This window comes from Plutella xylostella, chromosome 31 (assembly GCF_932276165.1).
Source record: "Plutella xylostella chromosome 31, ilPluXylo3.1, whole genome shotgun sequence".
Lineage (NCBI taxonomy): Eukaryota > Metazoa > Arthropoda > Insecta > Lepidoptera > Plutellidae > Plutella > Plutella xylostella.
The window spans coordinates 680,621-696,170 of record NC_064011.1 but is presented as its reverse complement, the minus strand read 5'-3'; the positions used below and the strand labels follow the sequence as shown (position 1 = coordinate 696,170).

General features: G+C 34.9%; 1 protein-coding gene across 1 annotated transcript in view; it reads left to right on the top strand.

The window, feature by feature from the left end:
- Nucleotides 1–8,232, top strand: part of LOC105393095 (nephrin) — a 134,888-nt gene extending 126,656 nt beyond the window's left edge. Inside the window, exons 20-31 of the mRNA XM_048632169.1 lie at nt 70–150; nt 502–784; nt 1,113–1,345; nt 1,712–1,820; nt 2,261–2,430; nt 3,227–3,388; nt 4,208–4,371; nt 4,924–5,044; nt 5,784–5,905; nt 6,444–6,549; nt 7,285–7,373; nt 7,968–8,232. Of these exons, the coding sequence (XP_048488126.1) occupies nt 70–150; nt 502–784; nt 1,113–1,345; nt 1,712–1,820; nt 2,261–2,430; nt 3,227–3,388; nt 4,208–4,371; nt 4,924–5,044; nt 5,784–5,905; nt 6,444–6,549; nt 7,285–7,373; nt 7,968–8,195 (1,868 nt within the window). The 3' untranslated portion in view covers nt 8,196–8,232. The remainder of the gene's footprint in view (nt 1–69; nt 151–501; nt 785–1,112; nt 1,346–1,711; nt 1,821–2,260; nt 2,431–3,226; nt 3,389–4,207; nt 4,372–4,923; nt 5,045–5,783; nt 5,906–6,443; nt 6,550–7,284; nt 7,374–7,967) is intronic.
- The last annotated feature ends 7,318 nt before the right edge of the window (nt 8,233–15,550 follow it).

The following is a 15,550-nucleotide window of genomic DNA, read 5'->3' as shown; positions in this document are numbered from 1 at the left end:
TGTTTTTTTGTTGTTTTTTTTAATTTCTGTAATAATATATAATAAACTAAAATATGGGTTTTGTTACAGATTCTGCAAGCATCAAGTCTGTTTCTCAGAATGGAATAACGAGCCCTAACGAAGACGCCATTTTGACTTGTACCGCTGACGGTAAGTTATTTATACTTTAAGTAATAAGTAATTGAATAAGCATTTTAATAAATATATTGACTGGAATTTCTAGAGTAGTTATCAAGGCAAAACGATAACTTTGTGAATTTTGTATTATAACGCTCGTATATAAAGAAACAATACGAAAATAATAAAGAAGGCAGTACAGAATCAAGCTATCTCACTTTATTCGTTTCATCATGTTTTGTCTGTCTATACTCCTTCCTACACCCACTTATGTAACGGCTGCCATTTTTATGTTCTTTCTTTACCTACGGAGGTCATACCAGTATTTACATTATCTCATCAATTCTAATCAATCTTAACAATCTATTTAATATTTTCTTCCAGGCTTTCCATTAAACAGCGAGCACATACGCTGGGAGCGGGCCGGCTACGAAATTGATCCCTCAAAAATATCCTTCGATCCCAAAAACCTAACCTCTTATCTCCTGATAGAAAACCCGACACGGCAAGATGTTGGCAACTTCACTTGTATCGTGAATAATGGGTTAGGGAGAGAGAGTAGGAGAGAAGTTATGTTGGTAGTTCCGTTTAAACCGGAAATGGATGTGGCGCCATCTTTGGCTAAAGTCGCTGCTAATACGGGACAGAGTGTTGAGTTGACTTGCAGGTTAGTTTCTTTTGTTATTTTTAAGTTTGTAAAACAATTATTATGCTTGTGAAACTATCTATCTCATCACTACTGTGGGACATTTTCTCCGTCAAGAATCGAACGCTAGACCTTAAAGGTGCTTAAATGTGTACAGAGAGTTACTAATAGTTAATCTGTGGGACAGAACAATAATATTTAATGTATCTTGACCAATGGTTAGAGCCGTTTCTTATCATGCCTGTATAATTTCATCAAAACCATCATGCAAAATCATCTGTAGTTTGAATTTTCTTTCGTGACCCGCACTGTCATCAACTTACCCTAACAACAACATCCCCTATTTCAGATGCCTAGCCGCCCCGCAACCAACATTCACTTGGACCAAAGACAACACGCCACTACCAGTCAACACTTCTACTAAATACACTTCAAAAACTTACCGAAACAGTCTTACGTACACTTCTGTTTTGGTGATAAATGCGGTGACTAGCAAAGACTATGGAAGTTACAAGTGTGAAGCGAGCAACTATTTGGGCGGGGAAAGTGCGAATGTTGAATTGACGGCTACAGCGCCACCTGGTGAGTGGAGTTTGAACTTTTTATGCAAAGATTTTACACACTTTTATGGGAAAATCAGGGTGTAAATGTCTTGCTCTCTCAAATTTAAAACACAACATGGTCTAACTCAATTGACTCAAATTGCTTTTTGGGAGCAAGAAACTTACAGTCTGTTTATTAGAAAAACATTTAATTCTGACAGATCAGTAAAATTCAAAGTAATTTATAGCCATAAATGGCGCTGGCAAAAAGTTACAAACCTATGACAACAATCATATTTGTAATGAGCTATCAGAACACTCTTTTAATTTTTTATACTTTGTGGTTATAAGAAATTTAATATTATTTATCTATCATTTAACTAACCCACAATTCCTCCTTGTCCAGACATGGTTGGTCCCCTGACCGTAGTAAACGTGACTCAGTCGACGATCACGATAAGCTGGTCGGCGGGCTTCGATGGAGGGTTGCCTGTCAGATATCGCGTTAGATACCGGTAAGTACATAGTACCTATATAAACCATTTTAACAAAAAAACTACTTATAAATAAAACAGCATAAAAAGGCAAAATGTCGCCATTAATTCTATGCTGTCTCATTCTGTCCGCCTACTGTCAAAGCAAGGCAGCGATATACTTAAGGTCGACATAAGCTTCAACTTTTTTTCTGCAACTCAGCGTCAAATCAGTCTCCAATAGGGTACAGCCATAGATTCAGGGTCTTACCATCAAAAACATTTAAAACAAGTTTAAAACATTGTCAAGAAGCTGTCAAATGTATCATATAAATGTCTAGAATTTCTTTGAGACCACTCCTGTCAAATAGGCTTTTATTATTTTTAGTATGGTAATGCATATTAGTCTTTTGTCTGATTTCACGGTATTCAACCGGTTAAATCTATTAAATATCACCACTAACCTCCAACCAAATCCACAGCAAAATCTACGACGAATCGTACCGCTACGAAGACGTAACCCCCCGCAACGCCACCCACTTCACCGTGACGGGACTCGAACGTGGGACCGCGTACCTACTGTCTGTGATGGCGATCAATAGAATAGGGCAGAGCAAGTATCGGCCGGACGACACTAGCGCCACTACACTGGGTGAGTGAATTTGGAAGTAATTGTGTGTATTAAGGGGTTTGAAGGCACCCATTTGACTGAACGTTAAATCTTTGTTTAATGTAATTTTATTTTATGATGGATAAATTTTACTATTGACAGTTCGAAATTTTCAATGTGTGCCTTTAGAATCGGCTCCATTGATAAAAGTAGTATTGTGACTGTAAGGTCGATAAGTTGGTAAAAGAGGCCTACAGTCCATCAGTGTAGGATATATGGCTGATGAAGATTTTATGGAAAACTTTGTAACTTAATTTTAAAATGACTGGATGGTTAATTTAATTCTATGAGATTCTTGAAAATCTGACTTTAGTTATAGGAAACTTAAAATCTCTAAAATAAAGTACTTAAATATAAGTCACAATCTTTATAGGTAAACGAATCATCAGTTTACTTCTAACCACTTTTACTTTAAACCACCTAAAAGCGCCATCTATTTCAATCCCCCTTAACTATTAAAGCAGCTAACCCTGACAACTGGGAGCCTTGGGCGACGGGCGGCCGTGTGTCTTCCGCCTTAGTCGTAGCTGGAACCGTCGTGGGAACGGCCCTTATACTGCTCAACGTCCTATTGGTGGGATTCTGCCTCCACCGACGGAACGGCAAAAGGATTCGAGGTTCAAAATGCGAATTACGACGCATGCTTGATGTTGTCTTAGTTTTAGTTCTGTCGTTTAGCACTAGATGGCGTTGTTTCGACTTTTTATGTTTCCCTTCAATTGTTTTGCGTTTAATTTTGTTTTTTATTTATGTTTTGTTTTTCTTTTGTTCAAAATAGCTTCTTCGAACCCTGGGGAACTGTCAATTCGTCCGTCAGAGCATGGGGACATGTCAAACGGCGCTATAGTGTATGTGTCAGTGACGGCTGCTATACTTGTCATAGTGAATGCGGGTTTAGTGGCCTGTTTTCTGCTAAAACGCCGGAGCAGGCGATTGAAAGGTAAATTGGAGTGAATTTTGTGGGTGATGGTGTTATAAAATAACACTAACATAACATAACATAGACTAGTTGACTAGTTTATAACATAATCATTATAACAAGTTTGAGACGTAAACTATTTTGAGACGTAAAAGGATAAAAGGGTCATGTAAAATTGGTACTATTCGTTGGATTTCTGGGATTACTACCTAACTTTTATAATGCTGTTTATTGCTGGAAAGAAAAAACAATTGTAAAAGGATCAGTTAACTTACACTTAGTTATAATTATGGTTTATAGTACAGTTAAGGGCAAAGAAACCAGACCCTACTAACATAATATTTGTTATTACGAATTATGATTTTCAAGTATCCTTGCATGTTTAATTATATTTTGGTTTGTTATGTACCTACTCAATAAGTTTAATATAAATTTATTTCAATTCTTATTTATTAATTTATTTATTTAATTCTTTATTGCACAAATATATAATAAATGCACAAAAGGTGGGCTTAATGCTAAGAGCATTTTCTTATCACTTTATATGCATGGTTGTTGGTTGTGCAAAAATAATACACTTTGCTTCTGTATGTAATTTTATTTTACAAAGCTTTATTTTTCTAATCAGTGGTTATGAAACGCATTAAATTTTTTACCTAACGCTTTAAACTATTGGCTATTGACGTTGTTATTACATTTTTTAATTAGCACGGAACATTAAATTGTTGAATAGCTATAATTCACAAAGAGCCTTTACAATGACTCCTTTTCAGCTCTGCTTACTATTATTACTTTTATCCAATTTTCAATTTCCTCACAATTTTTTCCACTCACCAACAGAGCAAGCGGGCCAAGCGTCCAAAGCGGCCACCATAGAGATGTACGCGCCGTCTTCCTACAACGAGACGGTCACGGGCGACACTCTGAGTTCCGTCAGCGACAAGTCGGAGACCTACTCCGAGCCCGCCGGCTGCCCGCCCGTGCCCGCCATGCCGCGGACGCAGGTATGAAGATACTTAAATAAATAGATAAAATACTCTTTATTGCACACAAAAAGAAACACAATGAATACCTACTACTGATAGGCATAACAAAACAAAAAATGCGCCTTCATTGCTTATAGCAATCTCTACCGGACAACATTTGGATTGGAGAGTGAGCAGTTAGATAGAAAGATGCGTGGAGTTTTCCTCACAATATTTTCCATCTTTTGCAATCACCGTAAGAGCACTCCGTATTATTGTATTCAAATTCCTTGCACCTGTAATGTACACAATATTTTGCACAAAAAAAATTTAATGTGTGTTTATAACCAAGGAAATAAAACATTTACTGTGTTGTGTTTATCGTACTTAACCTAAGTAGCTCTATGATTATAAATGCCACTTTTACTATAAGTAGGTACTATCCTTATAATAAAATGCAATACATTACATAGTTCAAACAATTGTATTGTATACAGGTATAGTTAACAAAAATTATAATGACATTACTTATAATAGTTAATTTTATCGTAAAGACAATTTTCTCAAATCTCCCTTCTCTACCTCTTCCAGCCTCAAGACACGTACCTAACCGACCCCGGTCTAGTCCTCCCCCCTCCACTAGACTACCCGGACTACCCCCCTGACTACGCGCTGCACGCGCGCACGCTGCCGAGGCAACGGGATATGCAGAGTGAGTGTTTTTGTAGCTTAATTACTTACTAGCTGTTCCTGTGAGCTTCGCTTCGCCTTAAAAAGTTTTCCCGTGGGAATTCCGGGATAAAAAGCAGCCTATGTTCTTTCCCAGGGTCTAGACCGTATGTATACCAAATTTCATCCAAATCCGTTCAGTAGTTTTGGCGTGAAAGAGTAACAGACAGACAGACACAGTTACTTTCGCATTTATAATATTAGTTAGGATTAACTAACTACCTAGTATTGAGTAGTACAAAATGGGGTACATCAATCAGATAATTTTCGGGAGCATTGTCTCTGCAAGGTCAGTTTTCTCTGCACCCGACGGTACCAATGCACAGAAGACATTTTATCACCATTGGTACCTTTTGAGAAATGGGGACTTGAAGGAATAAAAATTGCGCGACGCCAAAGGACGCGCCCCAATCCCTTGTACCTTTAATTAAATTTATAGTTCTTATTTTATCGTAGCGACATCTAGTAGCAGAAAAGTACCTCATACCTACAGATTTTATATTATTTTGCTTGTACAAGCTTGTATACAATATTGGCTCTACTATTGATTTTAATTATGACTAGAGCCAATACAATATAGAACACTTACATTTTTAGGTCTCTTTACACATCGAGATTGAATTCATTGCTGTCATCATTTAAAGTTCCTTCAAGTAATTGAGCTTCAAAATTAATCTTATTCCAAATATAACCAATACTAATCCTATGCCCATTCTCCCCAGATAAAGTGACATACGCGCCGGCGCCGTCCCCGATGCCGCCTCTAGACGGCTCCTACTACAACATGTCTTCAGACAGATATCTGAGCTACCCGCCGCTCATAGGCGAATATCTGTCGCAACAGGTGAGAAATACACCATGACATATATCGTAACCTTTCATAGACAATCTACGAACTCGATGTAGTGTCACATACTTACAGAAACAAATCCAACTTCACACTCACTCCATCTAGTTGGTAGTATTGTTTATCGAAGAGCGCCGGCGTCCCCGATGGCTCGATTAATTCGTTGTATTCATTCAATTATATTTTATATTTTTTGCTTATATTGCAATGAATTTAGTCAGTCATTGCTATGAAACCTATAAACTGTATTGCGGATCTAAAAATCCAGTCAAAGAGGCAGAACTTCATCAGAGGGGTCAGGTTTCTTTTCCCCAAACTGTACATAAATTGATAGGAATTATATTATAATTGAATTATTTATATTATAATTGATTTATTTATATTATGATTGAATTAATTCAGCTGACAACTTGAAACTCCCAATACAAATAAAACCCCACATTAATTTACTTACATGTAAATACCTGTAAGTATTTATAATGTTCAGTTTAAAATATTTTACTCAAAATATGTTTTTTTCCCCCAATTCTTCCAGGCCAACCGTCCCCCGATGTCGGGCTACGCGACCACGCCACGGCCGCATGTGTTGAGAGAAGAGAACGAGATGAGTGTAGACGCACCGCAGGGGTACGAGGTCGATGGTACGTAGTCTTCTTCTTCTTACTTATACCTCGTTTAGAATAGGAGGGACCCATGCTGTACAATCATTAAGGGACGCTGCAACAGAAACAAGTGACAACGCCAAAGAAAGTATGCATATTAGGGCGACATTAAATTGTATTATTGTTTGTAATGCGTGTCGTGTGAAGGGAATGAGATGAGTGAAAGAAAGAAAGCAAGAAAGAAAAGAAAGAAAAAACATTTATTGCCACATAATCGGGAAAACACAATAAAACACAAATACTGTCAGTTTTTAACGTTACAACGTTAGGTAATGTTATGTTGGTAGGGGGTCAAGTTTATCTGTCCCTGACCATACGTAGATATAGTGAGCTGAGTTACGACGGGCCACACTTGACCGCTGCAAAAACAGCATAGTTTCTAAACATACAAGGCCGAAAATACCCTTACCCATACGTAACCTTACACCAATATGACTTTATCTATTTACATCAACTCAATATTAGACATTTTCCTTTACTATTCATACATTACACATACATCACATTTATTCACACATTATGCTCACGACTGTAATCCCTAACACACGGAAGCGAGTCACACGCTTTTTGCTGTACATTTGTACATAAGTACGTGATAGGTCGCGAGCCGTATCGCCGTTTTAGAATGAGTACAAACAAATCATGCATTGAATCCGTTCATTTTGTTATATTATACATAAATTATTCTACATAAAACGTTTCCATTTGTTTCAGTATCGGAGCGTCAGTCCCTGTCGGGCACGCTGGGCCGGCGCCCCGCGCTCTCCGCCGCGCCGCCGCCGCCTGACGTCACTAGGACTCAGGTATGCTATTATATTCTACTAGCTGTTCCCGCGAGCTTCGCTTCGCATTAAAAAGTTTTCCCGTGGGAATTCCGGGATAAAAAGTTGCCTATGTTCTTTCTCAAGGTCTAGACCATATGTATACCAAATTTCATTTAAATCCGTTCAGTAATTTTGGCGTGAAAGAGTAACAGACAGACAGGCAGACACAGTTACTTTCGCATTTATAATATTAGTTAGGATATTTAGGATTATGTGTTTATACAGTATGCCAATCAGTATAATTGTCGACTCTATCGATAGGTAATTAAATTCTATAGCAATTTGTAAATAACATCTTAATCAGCGCCCCTGTCGGTTACGGAAGAAACTAGTGAATCGCCTACAAACTCCAGTGAACCGCTTATAGAATTACAATTTTATTGTGATTCACACACTTGGTGGGGTATTGTGAGTGTAGTGTCTATGGGGAAGTCAATAGATTGAAACTCAAAAAATCACCAAGTATTCATTTAAACATTTGTAGGGCGTGTGACTAATTTAGCTGACCATACGAGTAACTTTTGATAGAATTTATTATGATTCTCCAATAACCATACCTTTTCTCTTCCACAGTTGCACAACAGTCCGCAACACCCGGCCACGCCACCTACCGTCAAGCAGCCGCAATCCATCCTCAAGTGTCCGAACAGAACGAAACAGAACAACTACGACTACGGCAGTCCACTTAGCTCGAGCAGTCCACAAAACACTGCGCAAATACTCACAGTTCACAACCTGAGCAACGAAGTACCCCACTACGGTACGATAAGGAAAGACAAGAACAAACAAACGTTAAATTAAAGTGTGTAAATTTGACTCTAAAGTGTGTAAGGATGACACTAAAGTGTGTAAAAATGACTAAAGTGAACACTGAGTTGTAGTGAACAGTGAGTTTAAAGTTATGGACGCTGTAAAGTGACTTTAAGGTAATATTGTGTTTAAGTGAAGTGTTAAAATACAGTACAAGTTATGAGGTCGAATTTGATGAATCACTTGAGTGAGATTTAGGTGATTTTTAGTCAAACTACCCTCGAATATACAATGATTTATTGGCTGTATGTCCGGTTGTATGATTACGAGCAATTATCATGGATGTGATAGGAATATAAAGGTCTAGGATATTCCTCAATTTAGATAGGTAGGCTAAATAATTATTATTATTGAACAAAACATGCCGATTCTAAGCGTTTTCGCCCGGGTAGGTAAGAATTTACGTACATACCTAGACGGTAATTTTGATCTATACTTTTTGTATTCTATGCATATTTCTCGTTTTTTATAAAAATGTTTTGATAAAAGCTATAAAAGAATATTTATTGTTTCTATTACATTTGCCCGGGTCGATATTTGTTCGTAGTATAATCGTTTGACTGACTTTAAACTAAAGATAAAATTGTATAACAATAATAATTGTGAAAATTGCACGGCGAAAATTTACACTATAAATATAATTTTACACTGATTTAGACAAAGTTGAAGTGTCTTTTCGTTTGGTTTCGGATAATAGGGTAAACACTACTGTTACTGGTACTTCTTCTTCAAGAAGACTGGTACTGTCTAGTTATTTTTTTATATTTTCGCCGTGTGATTTTTGCTGACGATCAACCGTCTCCTGCCAGCGTTGTGGTCTTTGTCTGATTTCATTAGAAAAAATGGAGCCGAAGAATACGTGTATGTGATTTTTGCATTTACTTACTGTTTTTCATTTAAATCTAGTGAATTTTATTATAGATATCTACAGCTGTAGTCAAAATGACAGAAGCAATATCAAAAAACTTTGATTTATTTTAACAATAAGTCTTTGTTAATTATATACTTGGGTATCTGGCCCCTCTTAGTAACATTGTCACTTTTGAGAGGGTTAGGTTTCTCTGCTTTACACTGTACTAGCATATTGGGCTCAATTTTTTGTGTGAAATCGGACGATACATAGTTTGCAGTTTTCATGAGTTAACTCTTCGTGCCAAATAAATATTTATGTACTTATACATACTTACATCATTTGTCTAACAAATCATCCCCATGCTTCTACTATATGTGTCAAATTATATTGCTCAATTGATAAAAACATGTATTTTTTAAAATATGTACATATTTACCAACTGCAAACTATTATTCATGACACAACTGTCCACTGTAGATAGCCAAATAGAGATAATTATTGAAATATGTTCTCATTTTATATATATTTAATTAGTTAAAAATATTAAGTTTGTACATCGCTTGGTCGATTTAAAATTATATACTTAACGCGATTTTTATCGCTGGAAAATATTTTTTTGCGAATAATTCTCATATTATTCTCTTGTTAAAGTGGAAAATTTTCGATATAATTATACTTAAATACATGAAAAAAGACATTTTGTACATATTTGGTTGCCTTATTTATAGGTATAATTTTTAAATTTTATTAAAATTCCTACTTTTGTAGTTTTAATCTTTTAATTTTTAATGCTGATTCTTAGAATATTTAATTAACTCATTATTATGATAATCATAACGAGATTATTTATGCATTTAATAAATAAAAATACAAACTAATACTCAATTGCGAACTGACAATAACTATAAGTTTACCCATACATATGTTACTCGATTGATCTGTAGACATTTTAAATTGATTTAAGATTGTCTGTCAAAACGTATTTTTCATCTTAAAATTGAAGTTTGAAGTAAGTAATTTAAAAATAAGTTTTCGACAGGCAGGGGGTCATTCTAAGCTAAAGGTTGTGGGTTCATATCCCGACTAAAACGTAATATTTGTAACTATTTTTGTCTATTGTAAGCGTAAAGTTTTGCTTCAAAACGTGTGTTTTGTCGTAAGTTACTACTTATTAATATCAGGGAAATTTAGATGATAAAATCTTAAATTAAGTGGTAATTTAAATAACTCAGTCTAACATATTTCAAGAATGTCCCCCCCTCCAGATTTCGTAAAAGCTTTTTTTGTTTTATTACAATAATGTACAAATACCAAAGTTTATTAATTATTATTGTATTCGCTTAAGTTATCTAAATGTAACTAACTTAATACTTACCTGTTGTTTTCTATCTAGACAATTAAAATATAAAAAAACTGTGTTTTTTTAAATAGCCATGAAGGATTAGTTGTATTCTAATTGTCTGATAATGACATCCACTCTCTATATTATAATGACTGATTTAAAACCATTTGTAAATAAGTTAAAATAACGATAATTCCGATATAAGATCTCTTTGTAATGAGCTTTGTTTTTGATATAAACTAATTAAATTAATTATAAAAAAATCCATCCGAAGTTTGCAAAGCGAGTCTTTCTGGCAAGCAGTTTTGATCTTTACCGACTTGTTGTTAAAGACTGCTTTTGTATAACGATAAGTGTATATAGAGTGTGAACTCTTTTGTTGTTACATTAAAACGTACGAAAATAATAAATGTAACAAAATAAATTATTTTGTTTAATTTTTCATCTTTTATTAGTAGACTTTACCCTGACACAAATTTTTAACCAATTATCCCCTGTTAATTGGGTGCACGATAGGATTACATATCAATTTAGGTTTAGCTTAACTTTAGGTTAATCAGCGACGCTTATAAGACTGGCTAAACGGTGAAAAACCCTAGAAGGTTTAAGTTCAGATTCGCCACATTGCAAGTAAGTTTTGGGATTCATGTCGCATAAAAAGTACCAGGAGACCATACATAAGAAGGAGCTTTTACTAAGAGCTTAGTTTTATAGATGAGCGAATCTAGAATAAAATTTCATACCTCATGTTTCATTCAAGTACCAGGAGACTATACATAAGTAGGAGGTTTTAAAGATGAGCAAATCCTTGAATTTCACCATACATATTATTATGAACGAGGTTTTACTAAAACTTTTATAGGCAAATCCTTGGATATCATACCCTACATGTTGCTATAAAGTACCAGGATACCATAAGTAATAAGGAGGTTTTAGTGACCACTGTGCATTTTAATTTCAAGTTGCCTAATGTAGGTGTTTGATGTGAGACAAAAGAAACAAAAAATAAAAATCCATAAATTAATTTTATTAACACTATTTTTCACAATATCATAACAATCTGTTCTTATGTAAAAAACGTTTACTTTACGATTCATTACTATATTACCGTGAGACTGTGCTTTTATTGGGTAAAGTTGAATTAAAACTTACTTACCAATAATAAGCAAAGCCTCTGAAATTAAATAATACACAACATTTTAATTATAAATAGAGAACTAGTGCATTGTACTCCCGATAGATGTCTCCACTGTTATCACTGTTTTGAAAAAACTAACAATATTTTTGGTTTAAAAAACATACATAACTGAAGTATTTTTTTACAAAACCTATGACCTAAAAAAAGGAAAATTATATTTGGTGTGTTACAGCAGAGCCATCTCGCGAAAAGTTTGGAGCAGTTCTCTATTTGAGCGTCACACTGGTGAAATCGTTAAATAAAGGCAAATTTATCTTCCAAGTTCGTTAATTGAGCTACAACTAAGTTATCTAAACAGAGGACGGTAATTTGCCCATATTTGAGGACTCTCTATTTACATTAGTCACATAGTTTAATAATTAATAGTCGCCGGTGCATATTATGTAGCTAGGCCATGAAGGTGGAAGTAGTTATAGTTTTACTCTACAGATGGCGTTGAATTTAATGTTAATGTTTATTTCTTTAATTAGGTATAAAAGAAAAAAAAATGGAAGATCTGCAAATATTTTTGACAATTTTTATTCAGAATAAAATTGAATGGCTAATAGGTAATTGATCTTTCATCTCTTCAAATTAATTATTTCATAATACCGTAATTAGGTACTTACTTGTATAAAAATATTTTAAAAGCATTGGCAAAAAAAAACTAAATAAATAAGTAAATTAAATAAAAGTAGTTATTTGTTAAAAAAAAACTGTAAGTACGTGATTCGTTGCTCGCTTAACAATATTATGTTTATTAACAAAACTAAATGTAATAAGTAGGTACAAAAAATAAATGCCGATTTTTTGAACTATTGACCTAAGTACATCAGTGAACACATCTACACGGTGTTGTTATACATTTTACACTTCCCAATGCAAAATTGCACCAAAATTTTGCATCAGATGGTATAATGAATCCATTATTATAACTTGTAGTGTCGTTGTGTTGTGACACGTCGTCAAACTAATAATGCAAAATGGAAACATAACGTAAGTATGAAGCATTTTTTCAATAGTTTTCACCTGTATACAGGGTGTTGCAGAAATGGTATACGAAGCCGAAACCTACATGTGCAGCATGGTATATCTAAGCCCGAAACTGCAAACAGAATTTCAAAATTCGCGATTTTTGCAACATCCTGTATAATGCAATTCTACATTAGGTTGTGCTTAGGGGCCGTCCATTAATCACGTGAGGTCGTTTTTCTCATTTTTTGACCCCCCCCCCTCCCCCCTGGTGATATTTGGTGAGGTTTGGGACCAACCCCCTCTCCCCCCCCCCCCCTGGATCACGTGTATTTTTTTGGAAGTCTATGTAAAGGCAATTTTTGACTAGAAAAAATATAGGTCATACTACAAATCGTTAAAATTTTTGCGCCGTCCAAAATATCGGTTCAGAAATAACTAATTCTTGACAAAAAATTAATACACGTGATGTCTAACGAGAACCCCCCCTCCCCCCTCGTGATGTTTCGTGAGGTTTTCAGTATCCCCCCCCCCTTTGAGCCTCACGTGATTAATGGACAGCCCCTTAAACAACACCATGATTTTTATCAACCTTTATAGTCTCTTAAAGAGTCTTTGACGTCTCAACTATATTAAATAATTAATTAGTTAATATATAATTTACATTTATTAACACATTTTTCTATTAATAGACACTGAGTTTCGATCTAATTTCATCTACTCTGACTGTATTTGTTACAAAGACGGACAATTTGCTAACACCTGCATAAATATAATAATAATTTACAATTTTAGCTCACAACTTATCAAACATAGCTTGAGACTTTGTGACAAAAATATTCGCCCCTTATTATTTCGTTTATGGCGTTTCGCCCTTATTCATAGAAAAAGTTACTGGACGCTTTAGTTATTGAACTGTTTTGTCACTCTCTGTCAAAGAGTGACAACACAGTGAATTAGCGAAAGGATCCAGTAACTTTTTTTATGAACAAGGGGGTAAGGGTAGTTCTGGTTTATAACCGGCTATAGTCCAGAGATTTCATACACAATAAATCAGTAGTTTAGACTACTTTTGAGCCGGGTTTAAAGCAGAAGTAACTTTGGTATTTTTGGTTAAAGTACAGTAAGTAGGTATAACAAGACGTCCTCACGACCATTAACTTATATATTATTAGCGTAAGGACAGGCTCAACCGCCCTAGAAATTGACACCCTCGCGTTGACCCTGAAATCTCATAAATCTGTCATAAGTAATTTATGTGAACGATTAGGGCCAACGCGCGGGTGTCATTTTCTTTTGACAAAACGTTCTGACGGGCTGATTGAAATCATTGCTCACGGAGAATTAGTTTGCTAGCGTAAGATATATCTCAGCATTATAATGCTACGTTAAATCTTTATCATTTTCTACATAAAGATAGACCTTATTAGGTATGTAGAAGCACATTTACTGACTGTAATATCAAATGCATTTTAACATTAACACATCTGTCACAAAGCTCAAGCTATATTTTAATACATAATAACTATAATAGTTAATTACGCTCACACTCTGCCGCTCAATGCCGCCGACTATAAGCCTAAGGGTGCTTACATAGAGAATCGGGTTCCCCGTATCTACCGATAACCTGATTATGCGAAAGCGCTCATGACATTAAAAATCCGAGAAATGCTCTGTGAGTGAGCGCTTTCGCATAATCAGGTTACCGGTACAGGTAGATACAGGGAACCCGATTCTCTATGTAAGCACCCTGACTCATGACGTAAGTCAGTGCTGTGATTTCATGCCCCTCTTATAAATCTCTACCACGAAGGTACAATGAAAATTACAGCACAAACTAAACAATTAGTTTTGTTTTGGCAGATTCGTATATATGTTTAGGACACGATTCAAAGCTACATTAGGCTAACTAATCGAAAGACCGGTACAGGGTTTTCAGAAGTAGTTAAATATGCTCACTAGATGGCGCGCTTTATTGTCGATATTATAGTTTTAAGCATAAGCGCCATCTATTGGGACTTTTAGGAAAAACGTTACTGAAGTTATTTAATAAAGTATGTTAAAAAATACAGATCTACGTACCGTATTGTAGCTTTCAATCGCATGTTCCCAAACTATTTTAAACAAACTATTTTACATTATTTCGACTGACTCTTATTAAAATGCAAAAACTGCAACCAAAATATAAAATTTTATCGGAAAGTGCATAAATTACATTGTCCTAACATGTCGTAAATACGGGTCAGTTTACACACGTATCATTACCTGTAATTACAAATTTATATACAACAGTATCTATGTATATCCTAGGCACTATGTACAAAATGTTTTCTTACATGTAATAGTTTAGGCTTGATTTTCTCAGTTCTTATCGTGTAGTTTAAATTGAATCACTAAAGTTAATTTAGGTATGCTTATTTTAGGTTTTAGCGGACAATCACAACAAAGTTATTTTTTAAATTATTGCTGACAGACACATTTAGGTATTTTAGGCCATTAGATAGAGTTAGGAATTTAGATGATTTTATTAGTATAACTTTACTATACCGACGTTTTTGGTGTTTGGTATTTATTGTTATTTTTTTGCAGTTAGATAACCGTAAACCGGAATGAATTTATCATTCAAAATCACGTCCATTTCAAAAACAAAAAAATAAATACCAAACTAAAGAATCCATAAAAATAGCGCTGAAAAAGGCGTAATATAAAGTTGGTCTTCATTTTTTTTTAGAGCTTTCACTATGTTATTGGATTTTTTACATTTCCTTATGTGTGGTAAGAAAAGTTGGTTTTTCTTTGCAGTCATCAAATATGTATGGGATTTCGAATGTCAAAAAACCAATAATATAACGGACAAAGTATAAAAATCCAGACGTTTTTACCTACCGTCTTTTTTCAGCACTAATTTAAATTCAAAATGTCGTCTAAAGCAATTCATCCTGAGGGTTATTCTTCTCATAGATCTCTTGCATTCTTTGTTGTTCTTTTATTTTTTTCATTTG